This window comes from Lynx rufus, unplaced genomic scaffold (genome assembly GCF_022079265.1).
Source record: "Lynx rufus isolate CCGP_SWC_20201006 ecotype Redwood Valley unplaced genomic scaffold, mLynRuf1.p SCAF_10, whole genome shotgun sequence".
Classification (NCBI taxonomy): domain Eukaryota; kingdom Metazoa; phylum Chordata; class Mammalia; order Carnivora; family Felidae; genus Lynx; species Lynx rufus.
The window spans coordinates 85234547-85248898 of NW_025814824.1; the positions used below are offsets into that span (position 1 = coordinate 85234547).

Sequence of the window (14352 nt, forward strand, 5' to 3'; positions counted from 1 at the left end):
GCCAGGTACCCCCAGTGCTATTGTTAAGGAAAGAAGGAGAACAGTGTCTAGAACTCTGAGTCCCCTTCTTCTTAAAGATGAGCACATATATTACTTTGCAAGAGTTTGAGGTTGTCGGCTGGGGGAAACACACCTCAGCCTGCCAACAGCTCCTCCAAGGCCATTGCCAAGATGTGATGAAATCAGCATAGCTGATGGGAATCATCCGTCTAATAAGACCTGTTTGTGGTTTAGAAGAGTTCCTATAGTGTAGTGAGGAGGTACTAGAAGTATCCACTGCAGAAGTCTATCCTCATGGTTTGACGAGATACAGTTCTATGGGGCAGCTGAGAAGTTGTAAATTGGATGTGGCTAAAATAATCCCATTCCAGCTCCAAAGACCAAACCAGTCTCATAACCAGTCCTAACTGGGTGTTGTGGGAGTGGACTGCAGTGGGTGTGCGGATCACAGAACAAGAAACCCGATGTGGCATTTGTCAAGCCCTTTTGGGACCACTCTTGGTTGTAGTGGTCTGTGGGGCACATGCCTCAGGCTTTGTGGCTTGAAGAGATCTCCCAAACTGACCACGAGAAGGAGGCCAACCGCTGGTGACATCCAGGCAGTAGGAGCTTTATCCAGAAGTTGGGATGTGTTCTTGAGCAGGGTGGGGCTAATTCCACCCCCCCCACCCCCCCATCCCGCCGTTGTTAAAAAGCCAGGCACACGCATCCATTCATCCATTGTTGCCCCATCTGTCTTGTGCTAACCAGGTAAAGGACTTCAAGTGGATCATTACATAATTACTTACAGTGAAATGGCAAAATGAAAAGAATTTGGAAGACGGAGAACTAAGGAAAATGTCCATAGTATAACCGGGAAGCAGCTCCGGGGTGGCTAAAGAGGCATGTCAGAGAAACCTGCCTTGTTGGGACAGTTGACTTCACATTAGGCTCTGAACTGTGACATCTGGAGCACAAAGGGAGGTGACATAAGTGATCATTGTGGGCAAGAGTGGACTCCCCGGTATTTGAGGCTATGATTCTTTTCAATGAATTGGTTCACTTTGTTCCTCAGGTAAATGCTTTGTGCTAAACCACACCATGAAGATTTCTCTTTTCTCCTAAAGGGAACTGAACAGCATGGGGATCTGGTATCGAATGGGCAAAGTCCCCAGGAATCATGACTCATCTCAACCCACAACGCCTTCCCAGTCATCCGCTGCTTCCACCCCGGCCCCCAACCTTCCCAGGTGAGGCCTTGTCAGTGGTATCCTATGCTGTTACGCGCGTTACGGTCTTGTGGTCTCGGGTCTCAGAACAGCTCCACTTAGTGTGTGCTGAAAACTGCAGAAGCAATAAACCGTTAGAGGAGATTTTTAAAAACCCAATTAGAAATGTTTGCATTACATGAATGTAAAGGCCATTCTGTATTCTGTTTTGTACGTATTCTGCCGGCTCCTAAAATAGCAGAATATGCAACTTTAAATTGGCCTGCTATTCTAAAGAGCTCATACCTGCACACAAACGCGTGATTTATAGCCACGTGGTTGGGAACACTGGCCATAAGAAGGTAGAATTCCTTCTCTGCCTCGGCCAACAACTCATTTGAGGGTTGGTAAGTAATTTTGTTCATTTTCGTATCATTTCTTTTCCCAGTGAGCCACAAACTAAGAAATGGGTAGTTTGGGTATGAGAGAATAGTGAGAAGGTTTTCAGGGCATGTTGGTTTCAGTAATCCTGCAGAGAAGCTTAGGTGAGCAAACTGGTCACTCTGTACCTGATTTCAGTTGTAATAGACGTAGTAATGGTCTCTACGCTTTCAGCAAAAAGTAGATGGTGACAAGAATCCTGTCAAATAAAAACTCTTCCCTCTCAGCCCTTAAACTTACCGTGGTGAGGATTGCCTAACGCAGAGAATTGTCAATTTCGTGTGCTGTGCACCTGAAACTAATAGACTGTTGTAAGTCAACCATAGTTCAATAAAAACAAACAAACAAACAAAAAACCCCTCTGCTTTACTAGTAGTGAATTATTTGAGGGCAAGGAACAAACAGCCGTGAGGGATTAAATTTGAGAAAGGGATTACAAAAATAAATAAAACAAGTAAGAATTGGCGAGGCAGTGCTGTTTGGGGATTGATGTAGCACAAATGAGGAATCTAAGAGCTTCCACATGGGTGAATAGAGATGAACAGCGTCTGTCGGGAACAGATTGTGGGGCTCCTCCTGGGCCCCACAGACCACACCCTGCCCTCCAGGAGGTGCAGAGGAGAGCCTGGTGTAGCCACCGGTTCTCCGCGCGCTGCTCCTCTAGCTGCGCGCCCGCCCCGACCTTGGCAGAACACCACTGGCGTGAGCCAGCAGCTCAGAGGACTCTGTCTCTCGGGACATCCCCCATGAAGCCAATCTGGTCTTTCCTCATGACAGTTTCACGAACCCTGAGCGATACTTAAACTTGACCACCTGGAATCGCCTGAAACTTTGCAAGTAGTTTTCAGCCTCCCTCTGGCATGAAGAGACAGGAATAGCCAGTGAGCTTCCCAGAGTTGTACACTGAACAGTGGATGTCTCTGGTTTAGGAGTACCAGGCCAGCGCAGCTCAGTTCAGTTCAGCACTTTCTCAGTGCCCAGGGCACCTGCATGGCTGTGGTCACTGTCAGCTGCACCGGGGGACAGCCCAGGCCCATCACCTGTGCTCAGGTCAGCTGAAACCCATAGCCCGGGAGTAGTCACAGCTGCTACCTATTGACATCACAGGGTCTGGAAGGGGCTAGATATGGGCAGCACCTCCGGGCAGGCTCTAAGTTTCTGTCGGATAAAGAGCACTGGTTCTCTCAGTTAAAGCACGAAGAGCTCCCCCCACAGAAGCTTGCCAGTCAGCCAGAGAGCACGGTCACCAGCGATGGAAGCAAGAGGGCCCGGGAACACTGGCCACGGGGAACCAGGTAGAATTGGAGATTCTTGGTATCAGAACGAAGGGTTCACAAGGCTTGTATATTTTATACAGAACCTCTTGTTGTGGTTTGCAATGGCTCCAAGGAATTTGGATCAGTTTTGTTTTACTTGCCAAATGAAGCAGATGTCAGCATAGTCCATATAAAACGTATTGTCATATGACTGAGTTAAGTCTGCCACTGTGCAGTAGGATAATCGACTGTTACATTAATGCTTCCCAGTAAAAGCCACTGTCTGTCCCAGGCTCTCCTCCGGCACTGGGCAGCACTTCCTAGGTGGCATGCACATCTCGGGGAGCCTCCTAATGGACGGGGGCGGTTTTGGCGTCTTTGCTTTTTGTATTGTTTCCCTAACTAGTACCTTTGACTTTTAAAAAATGAAATGCTGATGATTCACTCAAAATGTCCACTGAAGATTTATGAAATGATGAGTATTTTCCTGGAGGCTTCAGGTCTGTCGGGTCTCCAGCAGAGGAATGTGATAGCTTTATCTCTGTGGGCGATGCTAGTTTTCCCATGTGGGGGTCTGCATGGGGCCCATGGGGTGAAGGCCTCCAAATCCAGCTCCTGTGAACTCTCTCCCATCCCGAAGCTTCAAACTTTAAGCTAAAATAGTACTCTTGTCTTTCCTTCCTTTTTCAGGCTTCTATGCCTTTGCTCACGTGGAAGCCTGTGTGCAACAGGTGTGTCTTAGATTCCCCTGCTTTAGATGTCAGCTCAAATGCTTCCTCTGCCAGGAAGCCTTCCCTGAATGCCCTGGGGCTGGGCCTGGGCTGGGCTTTTCTCTCTGAGTGCTTCTTCTTGGTCATCATGCCTTCACTTTGGGTTGTGGTCATGTTGTGAACTCCTTGAGGGCAGGAACCATGTCCGGTATCTGTTATCTCTAGCGCTCCGCACAGATCTAGACATGTACTCAGTTTTGCAACAAATGCTTCTCTCACAGCTTGGGACCCTGTGCTGCAGTCCTACCCCCCCCCACCCCCACCTCCTGCCCCTGACGACTCCTGAGTCCCTGAGCACTTCTTGGGCCCTTTTCTGATTCTAGCCCAAGCTTAAGAAATACTTCCAAGTGCGGTCTTTGTGTGGACACAGGGATCAGGTGGCAAAGCCAGGCTAGAGGGAGTGTGCGGTGGTGCAGCGCCCTCTACTGACCAGATCTGGAGGTGGCCGGGAGGACCGGCAGGCGGGTCCGAGCAAGGGGCAGGAGGCCGTTTTTCCCAGCAAATCTCGCTGAGGGGACTGGAAGGGACCGAGGGAGGGGCCGGTAAAGACCCTGTTGCCTGCTTGAGCTCAGGCTTTTGCCTCAGAAGCTAAAAATGTGTGCTCTGCCTCCCATTTCTTATGTTGTCCCTCATGTTTCAAAGAATCCCACGCTGTCTTTTTGGAGCACTATTATCCCCAGCTTATTTCAGACAAAAGGAACGGTTGGTGGACTTTTCCAGAGTTGATGGGTCATCACCTGAGGACCTCATGGTCCTGGCAGAACTGCCCTCTCTTTCCAGAGGCAGTTCCTGGCCCCGGGAGCAAGCACTTCCTGCCTGTTTCCTTCCTGTTGTTGCAGAGAATGATAGTCTTTTCCTTTCGGAATGGTCAGGCCCCCGCAGAGACGAGGGAGCCCCTCGGTTGTATCCAGTGAATGGACACAGTGTTTGGTAAAGTTCACGGCAAAAGGCAGGATGAGGCATGTTGGCAGTGCTCTTTTTCCTCATTCAGGAAACCTTTATCTCACACACATACATCGCTGCACGCATCTGCCAACCACTTCCAAGCAAACAAGGACCTGCCTCCTCTTCCAGAAGCATGGAGCCCATGTTCTCTCCGGGCATCAGTGCGGCTCCACCTTCGGCCTGTCCATTCCATGCACCCCGGTCAGGGTGGTCCGGCCTTGGGGCTGAGACACAGTCCCATGTCCCCATCCATCCTCCGAGGCGGCCACGGCTCTGCGAGCCCGCCTGATACATACAAGCAGACGGTCGGTCTGTGGATCCAGGCTTTTATGGTTCTCTTCCATGCCGCTGCCTTAGGGCAGGGGGAAGCGCCTTCCTGCTTCAACCAGAGCAGCCCCCGCTGCTCCCTCTCACGCCGGGTTCTTACATGTGGTTCTGCTGCCCCCGGCTCCGAGGTTTGGAAAAGCTCTGGGAGGCAGGTGGGTTCACAACTGATAGAGCACCAGCAGCCCCAGAGTGTGGATAAATGAACGGTTCCGTGTTGTCCCGGGTGGGGGCCCCTGGTGGACTGCTGCCCCCTGGCTTGCTGAACGGTAGAACCAGTGGCTTGATGAAGACATCAGAGGCATGCTTATCAAATTTGCAGATGACACAGAGTCCTTAGGGAGTGCTGATGTGCTGAACGACAGAATCAATACTCTGCATCTCCTCTACAGCTAGAACACCCTGCTGGAACCAGGAGGTGAAAGGTGATGGGTGAAAACGGACGGCATATCACCCCCCTCCCCAGGTTAAAAAAGTCAGTTGCACAAGGACCAAACTGAGGAGACCCGGCTTAGCAGTGATTTGTGTGCAGTGACCAGGCTGGGCACGAACTGGGGTTGTGTGGAATGCGGCCTGGTGTGCCCAGTGGGGCGTGTCCCAGGAGGTGGCGTCCCACACCTGTCGGGTTCGTTGGGAGGGTCACGTCGATTGCCACACACCTCCTTGTGAAACTTACCCAAATTGAGCACCGAATTAGAGTATGCAGAACTGCTGTTTTGACCTGAGTAGAGACCTGGCAATTGGCTTCAGGCGTTTGGTCAGTGGGTACAAGGCAGAGAAGTGTTTCCAGGTGGGGATGGGTCATGGGCAATCCCAGAAGACAAAAAATCGAGACTTTTCGGACCTGCAGGGTTCTTCATAAGCCTTATTTAAAAAGTATATCCCGGGGCGCCTGGGTGGCTCAGTCGGTTAAGCGGCCGACTTCGGCTCAGGTCATGATCTCGCGGTCCATGAGTTCGAGCCCCGTGTCAGGCTCTGTGCTGACAGCTCAGAGCCTGGAGCCTGTTTCAGATTCTGTGTCTCCCTCTCTCTGACCCTCCCCCGTTCACGCTCTGTCTCTCTCTATCTCAAAAATAAATAAACGTTAAAAAATTAAAAAAAAAAAAGTATATCCCATCCCCACCCTCAGATTCAGACTCCTTGCCAGAGGTGACTCCAGGGAGCTGTGGCAGGTGGAGAGGGCGCAGAGCAGTGGGTGTTTATCGCCGTGGTCTGCTCTGTGTGTGCGTGGCTTTTAGTGCTTCCTCACTGTCTGATTTGTGGCCGTTGTCCCCTTCCCCTCACCAGTGCTGTTGTCTGGGGAGGAGGCTTGGAGAGCTGTGGAGGGCCGTGTGGCACCCTCCCTGGGATGGAGGGCACAGAGGGCCCTCTGCAGTTGCTGACCTGGTGTCTGTGTCCCGGCCTTGGCATGGATTTTGTCCCTTTCCAAGTTCGTCTGAAATAAGTAGTCTGGACTCCCAGGTGCTAGAATTTCTAGCTTATGTGGACACCGGGCTTGGGCTGTCCTGGGAAAGGTGGAGTGTGTGGTTCCAGGAGCTCCTGTCTGCCCTTCCCGCCGGCCCAAGTCTTACATGTCGTGTTTCTGAAGGACAAGCTGCCACCTCAGGCCGTGGGCACGTCCTACGATCCTCCGCTGACATTGTCCCTCCCCTGGGAGAGGGAGCCGCAGAGCACACGCTCCTCTGCTGTTGAGTCCTGCCCTGCAGCCTTCGCCTGCGAGGTGCAGCCTCTGGGGAGCCTCTCCCAGGTGCCAGGCGGGGCTGAGCTTCCCTCATAAGGCGCGTGTCACTGCCCTGAGTTGTTCCGGTAATCTTCCGGTGATTTGTCAGCTCCCAGCGAGTTGTCAGTCACAGGTTCCAAAGTATGTTTCTTAGTGACAGACATAATTGTACTTAACTTTTTGCGTGGATGTTATCAATCTGTGACAGATACTCTGGGAAATGGGGCATTTTGATTGCAGAAGGTCTGTCACACGCGTTTAGTCTTCCTCTCAGGGACACCAGGATTCAGTCACAACTTTTGCTTGTCGATGTCAGGTTTTGAGAACATAGATCCTTGCTGACCTCAAAAATCGTTCCGTCACTCCGATCCCAGGGCTGTCATCGGAAAGGTTAATGGCTCTTCCTAAAGGAGAGAGAAAATCGCACTTCGAGGATCTGGAATTCAGGCCGTGCACGCCCAGGCCCAACCCCCCCCACCCCCCCCCCCCATCACAGCCGTTGTCAGAGGCCCCTGAGCCGCCACACTCTGTCCGGCCTCCCTGACCCCGCCTTCCTGGGGATGTGGGATCAGCTCCGCCAGTTGATCAAGCCGCAGAATAAGCCAGCAACCCGGACAGAGCCTCGGCTCATGGGCTGGCATCCTGTTGTCAAAACTGACAGCTTAAACTCCGCAGGCCGCCTCTGTCGGTGGTCAGTTATGAGATGGTTTTTGTGCTGTAGATGACATGTGTCACCTGCCCTGTTGTTGCCGGACTTGAACGGGGGGTCCAGGCTGGCACCGATCAGGGAGGCCGAGTTTCCCTGTTGAGGTGTTTGCCACCGGCACTGGAGATCCTGCCTATCGGGAGGCCCAGCAGGCTTGCCTGGTTTATAGGTTTGATGCGGGAGGCTCAGCGGAGGGGAGGGGAGGGGAGGGGACGGGACAGGTTTTCAGAGTTGAAAGCTGTTCTTTAAGGTTCCTCACTTAGGAGAAGGGCTGTCTGTGTCCTGCATCAAGGTGAGATGAGCAGGCAAGACCAAAGATGGATTCTGTTGGTTCTCTTCTTCCCCCATAATAGTAAACCGTATGGCCTGGATTCCGAGCTCCCGTCCACAGAAGCAGGACCGTCTGGGGGCACATGAGCCCCGGGGGAGCACCCTGGCTTGGTCCCCCTGAAGGAGGGCTTGGAGCTGGCCGGTCCAGCAGGGCCCTCAGAACCTTGCACCTCAGCAGGGCGTTCCCAGGCAGAACTGTGGGTCTGGCTTCACTTGGGATCATTAGACTTCCTTTTCCTTCACACGAAAACCACACACATTTTTGTTGGTTTAACTGTGAAGATGGGATACACATTTTCATATCCTTCCGTGCCGTGTCACCCCTTTGAAGATGAAGACTTAAGGCAGATGTTTCTCGCACGTAGAGCACAAGCATGGGCATTCACCGTGTATTTGAGTTCTCCTCTGCTCCTGGTACCTTCCACCCACTCCGTTCAACAGAACCAACAGCCGGGGCGTCTCGGAGGAGAGCTGTCTGCATGGGCAGGACCCGAACACCAAATCAAAGTGAGATTAGACCCTGAGCTTCCTGGGGCTCAGGTATTACTTCATTTCAATGGTTCACCTTTATATTCTCTGCCTGGAACTTCAAAGTCCTGGGTTGCCTGCTGTCCCATTGAGGTTTTTAGACTTGCACATGTTCTTTTTTCTTTCTGGAACTTTCACTGGCTTCCTGTTATCTGACCTATCTCCCATATCATCTTGCATCAATCCAGGTGAATCTCTTGACTCCCGAGCATCTCAGCCTCATTCCAGAACCATCTCTGCTCTGGCCATTGCTGTGTATCTCCCCTCATGCCTGCCCCAGGCCCTCCTGGAAGAGGCAGGCCAGACTCCAGAATACTGAGGCTTGGTCCTGTCCACCTTCCGGCCTAGGGTAGCCTTTGCCTCTTCTAGAAAGCCCGGCCCGGGCTGCTTTCCCCCTTCCCCTCCTCCAGTTTCTCACACCAGACAATTTGGCATTTCACATTTCCCTGTCATTGCTACGTATATTTATGTTTGCTCTTATGACTAGATCTGCTGGCTTATTGATAACAGGGATTCTCCTGTTTCCTTCTCTCGTAAAGCTTCGGAAAAGGTTAGTCACACAGAAATACAGATGATAAGGTACTACCGTGTATGGAAATCTAGCAAGTTCTTTTGGCCGTGTCAACTCAATTCAGTTAAGCGTCAGTGAAAAATGTGTGGCCCCCAAATGGCAGGGACTTTTGAACACCAGGTGCCTGGCACATGGTAAGCACTCAGAATGTGTATTAAATGTATCACGTGAGCTGGTTTAGATACACAGGACCAGGTATCCTGTATTATCCTTCTCCACCTTCCATTTATTCTGCCAGCCAGCCAGTACAGACTTGCCTTTGCATTTGCTGGGTCTCCAACACTTTGCAAGTGCTTTTGCAAACAAGAACTCACTTAATCCTAATAACAGCTCTGTGAATTAGGGTACTGTTATTCATATCCACTTCAAGATGAAGAAGCTGAGACCCAGGAGGTTAAATTCCTTTCCCAAGGTCACACAGAGCTCGGATTTGGACCCGAGCAGGTGAGCTGCCTGTGGCTTACAGGCCGCCTGTGCCCGGGTCACTGGCTGTGGAGCAGCCAGCCAGGTGGCCCAGCCGTCTCCACGTGCGGCCTCTCCAGGCTCCTGACCAGCAGCTGGGAGCCGGGGGCTTCCCGGAGCGTGCACGTGGGGCTGGGGGAGCCCGTCGTCTTCCTGGGCTCCTCGGGTCGGAAGCTGCCCTCGCAGTCTGCACTCACACCCTCTCAGGAGACACCCGGATGTTGGCCGGGGTCCTCCTCGGTGGCCGAGGAGAACATGTGGACGCCATACACGAGAGGGTCCTGGCGTCACAGCTCAAATGGCTCCCGAGCCCGCGACGAAGCGGGGTTACGAGCAGTTTGATTTATTCTGGCGATGATGAGAGCCCTGCGAAAGAGACCTACAGGGGAGGGTTCTCTGAATATCTCTCAAGTGCCGGTGTCACCGAGCTGTGACTGCTCTTGCAACAGTATCAAACTTCGCTTTGGTGTCAGTAATTTTGAAGGGGAAATTTCATTAGAATGCAGTTTGGTATTGTTGGATATGAATGATGGGTTTAGGCTGAGCAATACACTTTTTGATATTAATTTTTAATATGGCTTCTTGGGAAGTCAGAGCTTCTATTTAATGAAGAATTGACTATTAGTCAATACAGCTCCTGCCTCTGAGCCGGCCTTCTTTGCTCTCACTCTTCCACATCAGATTTTGACAAGGTATTTGCTGCTTGTAAATGTGGTATCTTTGTAATTTTTGTGACTCTGTGAGTGTCTTATTTTTCTTGGTGGTTATGATGGTTCTGCGTGCTTCTTGTTGTCCCGGAAGCAGGGCTGTAAATGTGAAATGATTTCCTCCTGTGCCTGGTTCGCAAGTGCATGGGGCTCTTTGTGCAGTTGGTTTAAAGCTCCAGGGTTTGGAGAAAGGCCTTTTTCAGGATTATGAAAATAGTTTTCCGTGTGTCAGAACAGATTTATCAGTTCACTTTAGGGTCGGTTTTGTGAACCAGACCATTTAGAAGAGGATATTTTACCTTTTATCAGAGTGGAAGCTGACAGTCTATTTGCAGGTAGCTCTATGGAATATTTCACCTGGATCTTTCAGTGTAAATCTAGCCGCCAAACAAAGTAAAAATGGGCGTTAAGCGAAATTTCCCGTGATTTTACCCACCCCAACCCCCACCCCCGGGCTGTTCTATTTCAAGGCAGGGTTTCAATTATTAATTTGGATATTTAATAAAATCCCTTGCTTGCAGGAACTTTTAAAAGTCCCCTTGAATTTTATTCGGGTCGGGTTTTTGCCCGTGGGTCGGGTAGCATTCAACTTGAATATCTTTCTTGAGCAGATGTTTTGTTTCCAGTTGAATAATAATATTAACAATCGAATAAACGAAATTATCACCATCATTATTTCAGCCACAATTTTTTGAGCATCTTGTGCCGGGCACTGTGCAAACACACTTTACAGATATTGTTTAAATCTTCCTAACCACGCAGTGAGGTGCGTAATGGAAACGAGCAAAGCTTTTAAGAAACGAGCAAGCTGCAGCCAGGAGAGGTGGCGGCTGACCCAAAGGCAGAGCTTCAGGGCTCAGAGGAGCCAGGACTGGAGCCCAGTCCCACCACCCCTGCCTGAGTGTTAAGACTCTTGCCTCAGTGTCTCCTGCGGCCTCGACCAGGACCAGACACAGCCACAAGCCACTTCAGCCCGTGGTTCACATTGTACCTCCTCCTTAGTCATTGCTTCATTTTGCTCAGCAAATTGTTTTCCACAGCTTCTGAGATTGATTGAGCAAGGAGGAGAAGAATGCGCCTTTGATTCTTTGTTAGGGTTTGTTATTTTCGGCTCGGACTGTTCCCCTGCCCGCCCTGCACTCTCACGCACGTAGCCTTTTATGAATCTGAGTTTGGCAGTCTCGCTGCTCTTGAATTTTGGAAAAGCGGATATTTTAGTAGGCTGGAAGAAGATGAAAAGCTAGAAGTGCCCATATGTTCCTTGTTTTTTAAAAGTAGGGTCAGTGAGGTTTAGAGACTCTTTAAATATTTCAGTTTATAAGATTAGACTAGATCATCTGGAATGGAAGTGTGGTGCCCTGGGTCCCAGACTTCACTTTTTTCTTCATTTCTTTTATATGGGAGGTAGGTGTTTTGGCATTGCAGGGTTCAAGTGTAATAAAACTTAAATGTAGTGAATAAATACCATGATTTGGAGTGTTGCAGCAGCTATGAAGTTAGTTTCCTTTCTTTTTCTTTCTTTGTTTCTTTTTTTTTTTAAAGTCATCAGTGATTGAAAAATAACAGTTTAGTACAAGGATGGTAACTTAACTGAAAACTCCAAAGCCTTAAATTTGAGAATGCTTGTTGAGTGCACCTGGGTTTGGAGTGTAACCCCCCCCCCCCACCACCACCCCCCCCCCCCCCCGCCTCTACCCCCTAATGTATATACACAATGCTGGATATAACTCCAAACTCCAGAGTCGAGTCTTTGGCATTTTTCTAAGGAAGCATGCTCTTCACCCAGTTAAATCTTGGCAGGCTGAGGTTAAGCCTCGCTCCTGAAATGTCGATTTGAGTACCCTGAAATTGAACACAGCGGTGCGTCTTGTTAAACCCATGCCATCCTTTGTCCTCGCACCCTCTTGGCAAGTGATGTGGTTGGTGGTGGTTTTTCTTGATCCCGAGGTATCTGTAGAAGCCCACAGTCTGAGCAACTGCCTACCCCAACCCCAAGTCTCCAAGTGAGGGGCCCTTGGAGGTGACTTACTGCCACGCACGTGGAGAGAGGCAGGGGGGCTGGGACCAGGTCTCCCCTCCAGTTATGGTCCAGCTAGCATTTGATACTTCGGGCTGTGAGGTGTGACAGACAGCACTGTGCTGCCCTTGGTGACCCCACACGAGGTCCTGGGAGAAACCTGGCTGAGGAAGGGCTGTGGTCACCACCCTGGTAGAACCTCTGAATACCCAGAGAGGAGGGACCTTGACCTTAATTGTCTTCCAGGGCCCCGCCCTTCTCCACCTACATTAAGCGGGAACTTTGTGCTCCCTGCATTTCCTGTCATGTTCATTCACTCTTCATACCTCTTGGATTTCTAAATTTCAAGAGTAATTTGTCACTTTAGAGGAGGGAGTCATTAATAACCATTATTGAGAACTGTCGAGCCTTCCTCTCTGTGTGTGAGTGTCTGAGTTAAGCATCCAAAAAATTGGCCTTGTTGGTGGCAAACAGGGCCTCAGTATTGACAGATCAGGACTGCCCCACCCCCACTGGTCTTTCTCACGTTCTAGTTTTTCCAAGTCTGTCTTTAATCACCGAGAGAGTGGCGGCCGAGTGGTTAAAGCATGTCCTCCTGGAATTCATTAGTATTATTACCAAAGACCGTGTTGTAAATTGTTGATTTTTTTTTTTAACTGCTTGGAAAAAATTTCTCAACTATTTCATTTTAATGTGCTTGAAGAGTAAAAAAAAAAAAAAAAGAGGGGGTGGGGGAGAAAGATTTTCCTCGTCAAACATTTGAAACAAAATAGTTCTGAAACCCTGGCTTCAGATCTCTCTGGGTGTGGGCTTTGAGTGGTTGTCCTAAAAGGAAGCTGAAAATAGCATCTCCCTCACCTCAGGCTGTGGGGTGCTGGCCGGGAAGAACCCCCAAACCTTCTGAAAGTGGTTAAAAAGAATTGGCATTCGGTGTATGTTAATGCACATTGTTATTCTTTAACATTAAAATTCCACTAAAGTAGTAATAATTACTGTTAATATCTTCCAGTGGAAACTTACAGTAAAGGAGCAATAGTAGAAACAGTATTTAAAGGAGAGCTGCAGCGTGATAAGAATGCAAATAAGTGTTATTAGCCTAATGATTTTGCCGTCGCCATGGTTGTGCGGCACCAGTGTTGTGAATATGTCATCCGGCACCCGTGAATTTGGAAAGTGTGTCAAAACACAACTTCAATTAGTTTGCTCTAATTATGGCTCTGGAGAGTTTGTAACTACATCACTCCTCATTAAAAGAGATTTTCTTATATGGATTAATGTAATATACAAAGGAAAGTTTCAAAGTTCCCGACGCCGTTTGCTCCCGCAACGAGGCAAGCTCAGAGCGGGGCTGTGATGGATCCTGGGTCTGCTGCTGCCACCGGCCTGGCCGAGGCAGGGGGCCGAGCGGCGGCTGTGGCCGGAGGGGAGCCGTGCAGACTCTGCCCGGGGCAGCCCATCCCTCCGTCTGGTTAATCGGCCTCCTGCTGAAGTGGCCGTGCAAATGGAGTTTGGACGATTTCCACAAGAGGGTAAATGAACCCATCTCAAGCCTTTAAGAGAAAACTGCTGATCTGCAACGAGGAGGATGTCCCTCGTCCACAGCACCTGTGGCGTCTGGCAGCCGGCTCAGCCGAAGGAACTCAAGACCTCCCGTGGCCATGTGCAGTGTGTGAAGTCAGCCTTTGGTCCTGTCCTGGGGGCCTTGAGGGAGACTTCCCGCGAAAATTTACTTTGGGTCCCGCAGAACCCCAGGGCATCTGTGAAATGTCAAAAGTCTTGTCCCAGAGTGAAAAACCGTACTCGAAGGAAAGGATATCTCTTGCCTAAACTGATAGGTAGTTACAGATGCGATTGTGGAGCTGTCGCCGTTTTGGAAGAAGGAAAGTCCACATTTTCTTAGGCTGTTACTGACTTCCCTCCCCTTGGACCCCTGCAGCGCCCACCTCTGCGAGGCCTCCCCGTGCAGGGGCTGGACGGCTACACCAGGCCTCCAGCCTGCTGTACGAGGACGTTTCCTTGAGCTCTGCTGCCCCTCCCCACACCCCATCCTCCTGAGCAGCTGGCCACAGCACCCTTAGGACTCCCCAGTGTGGGGAGCCCGGTGGTACATTTTGAATCCAAGAGTTAAATTGGAGAATGCTTGTTGAGTGCACCTGGGTTTGGAATGCAACCCCCCCCCCCACCCCCTTATTTACACACCCAATGCTGGATATCTAAAATACGGCTTTGAATACATTTGTACTTTTTTTTTTTTTTTTTTTTTTTTTACCTCCGTGTTCTCTTTGTCCTTATTTCTGGTGAGTACAAGGGCGGGTGTGTATAATGAGTGACTTGGCCTTCTTTACACCACTCACAAGCAGTGTTCCCTTGCTACCCTGAGCCTCCGTT

General features: G+C 50.2%; 1 protein-coding gene across 2 annotated transcripts in view; it reads left to right on the top strand.

Moving 5' to 3' along the window:
* The window catches only part of MVB12B (multivesicular body subunit 12B), a 192800-nt gene that overhangs the window by 79289 nt on the left and 99159 nt on the right, over positions 1 to 14352 (top strand). For both annotated transcript variants that reach the window (XM_047069613.1, XM_047069621.1), the window contains exon 6: positions 1107 to 1229. In XM_047069613.1, the coding sequence (XP_046925569.1) occupies positions 1107 to 1229 (123 nt within the window). The remainder of the gene's footprint in view (positions 1 to 1106; positions 1230 to 14352) is intronic.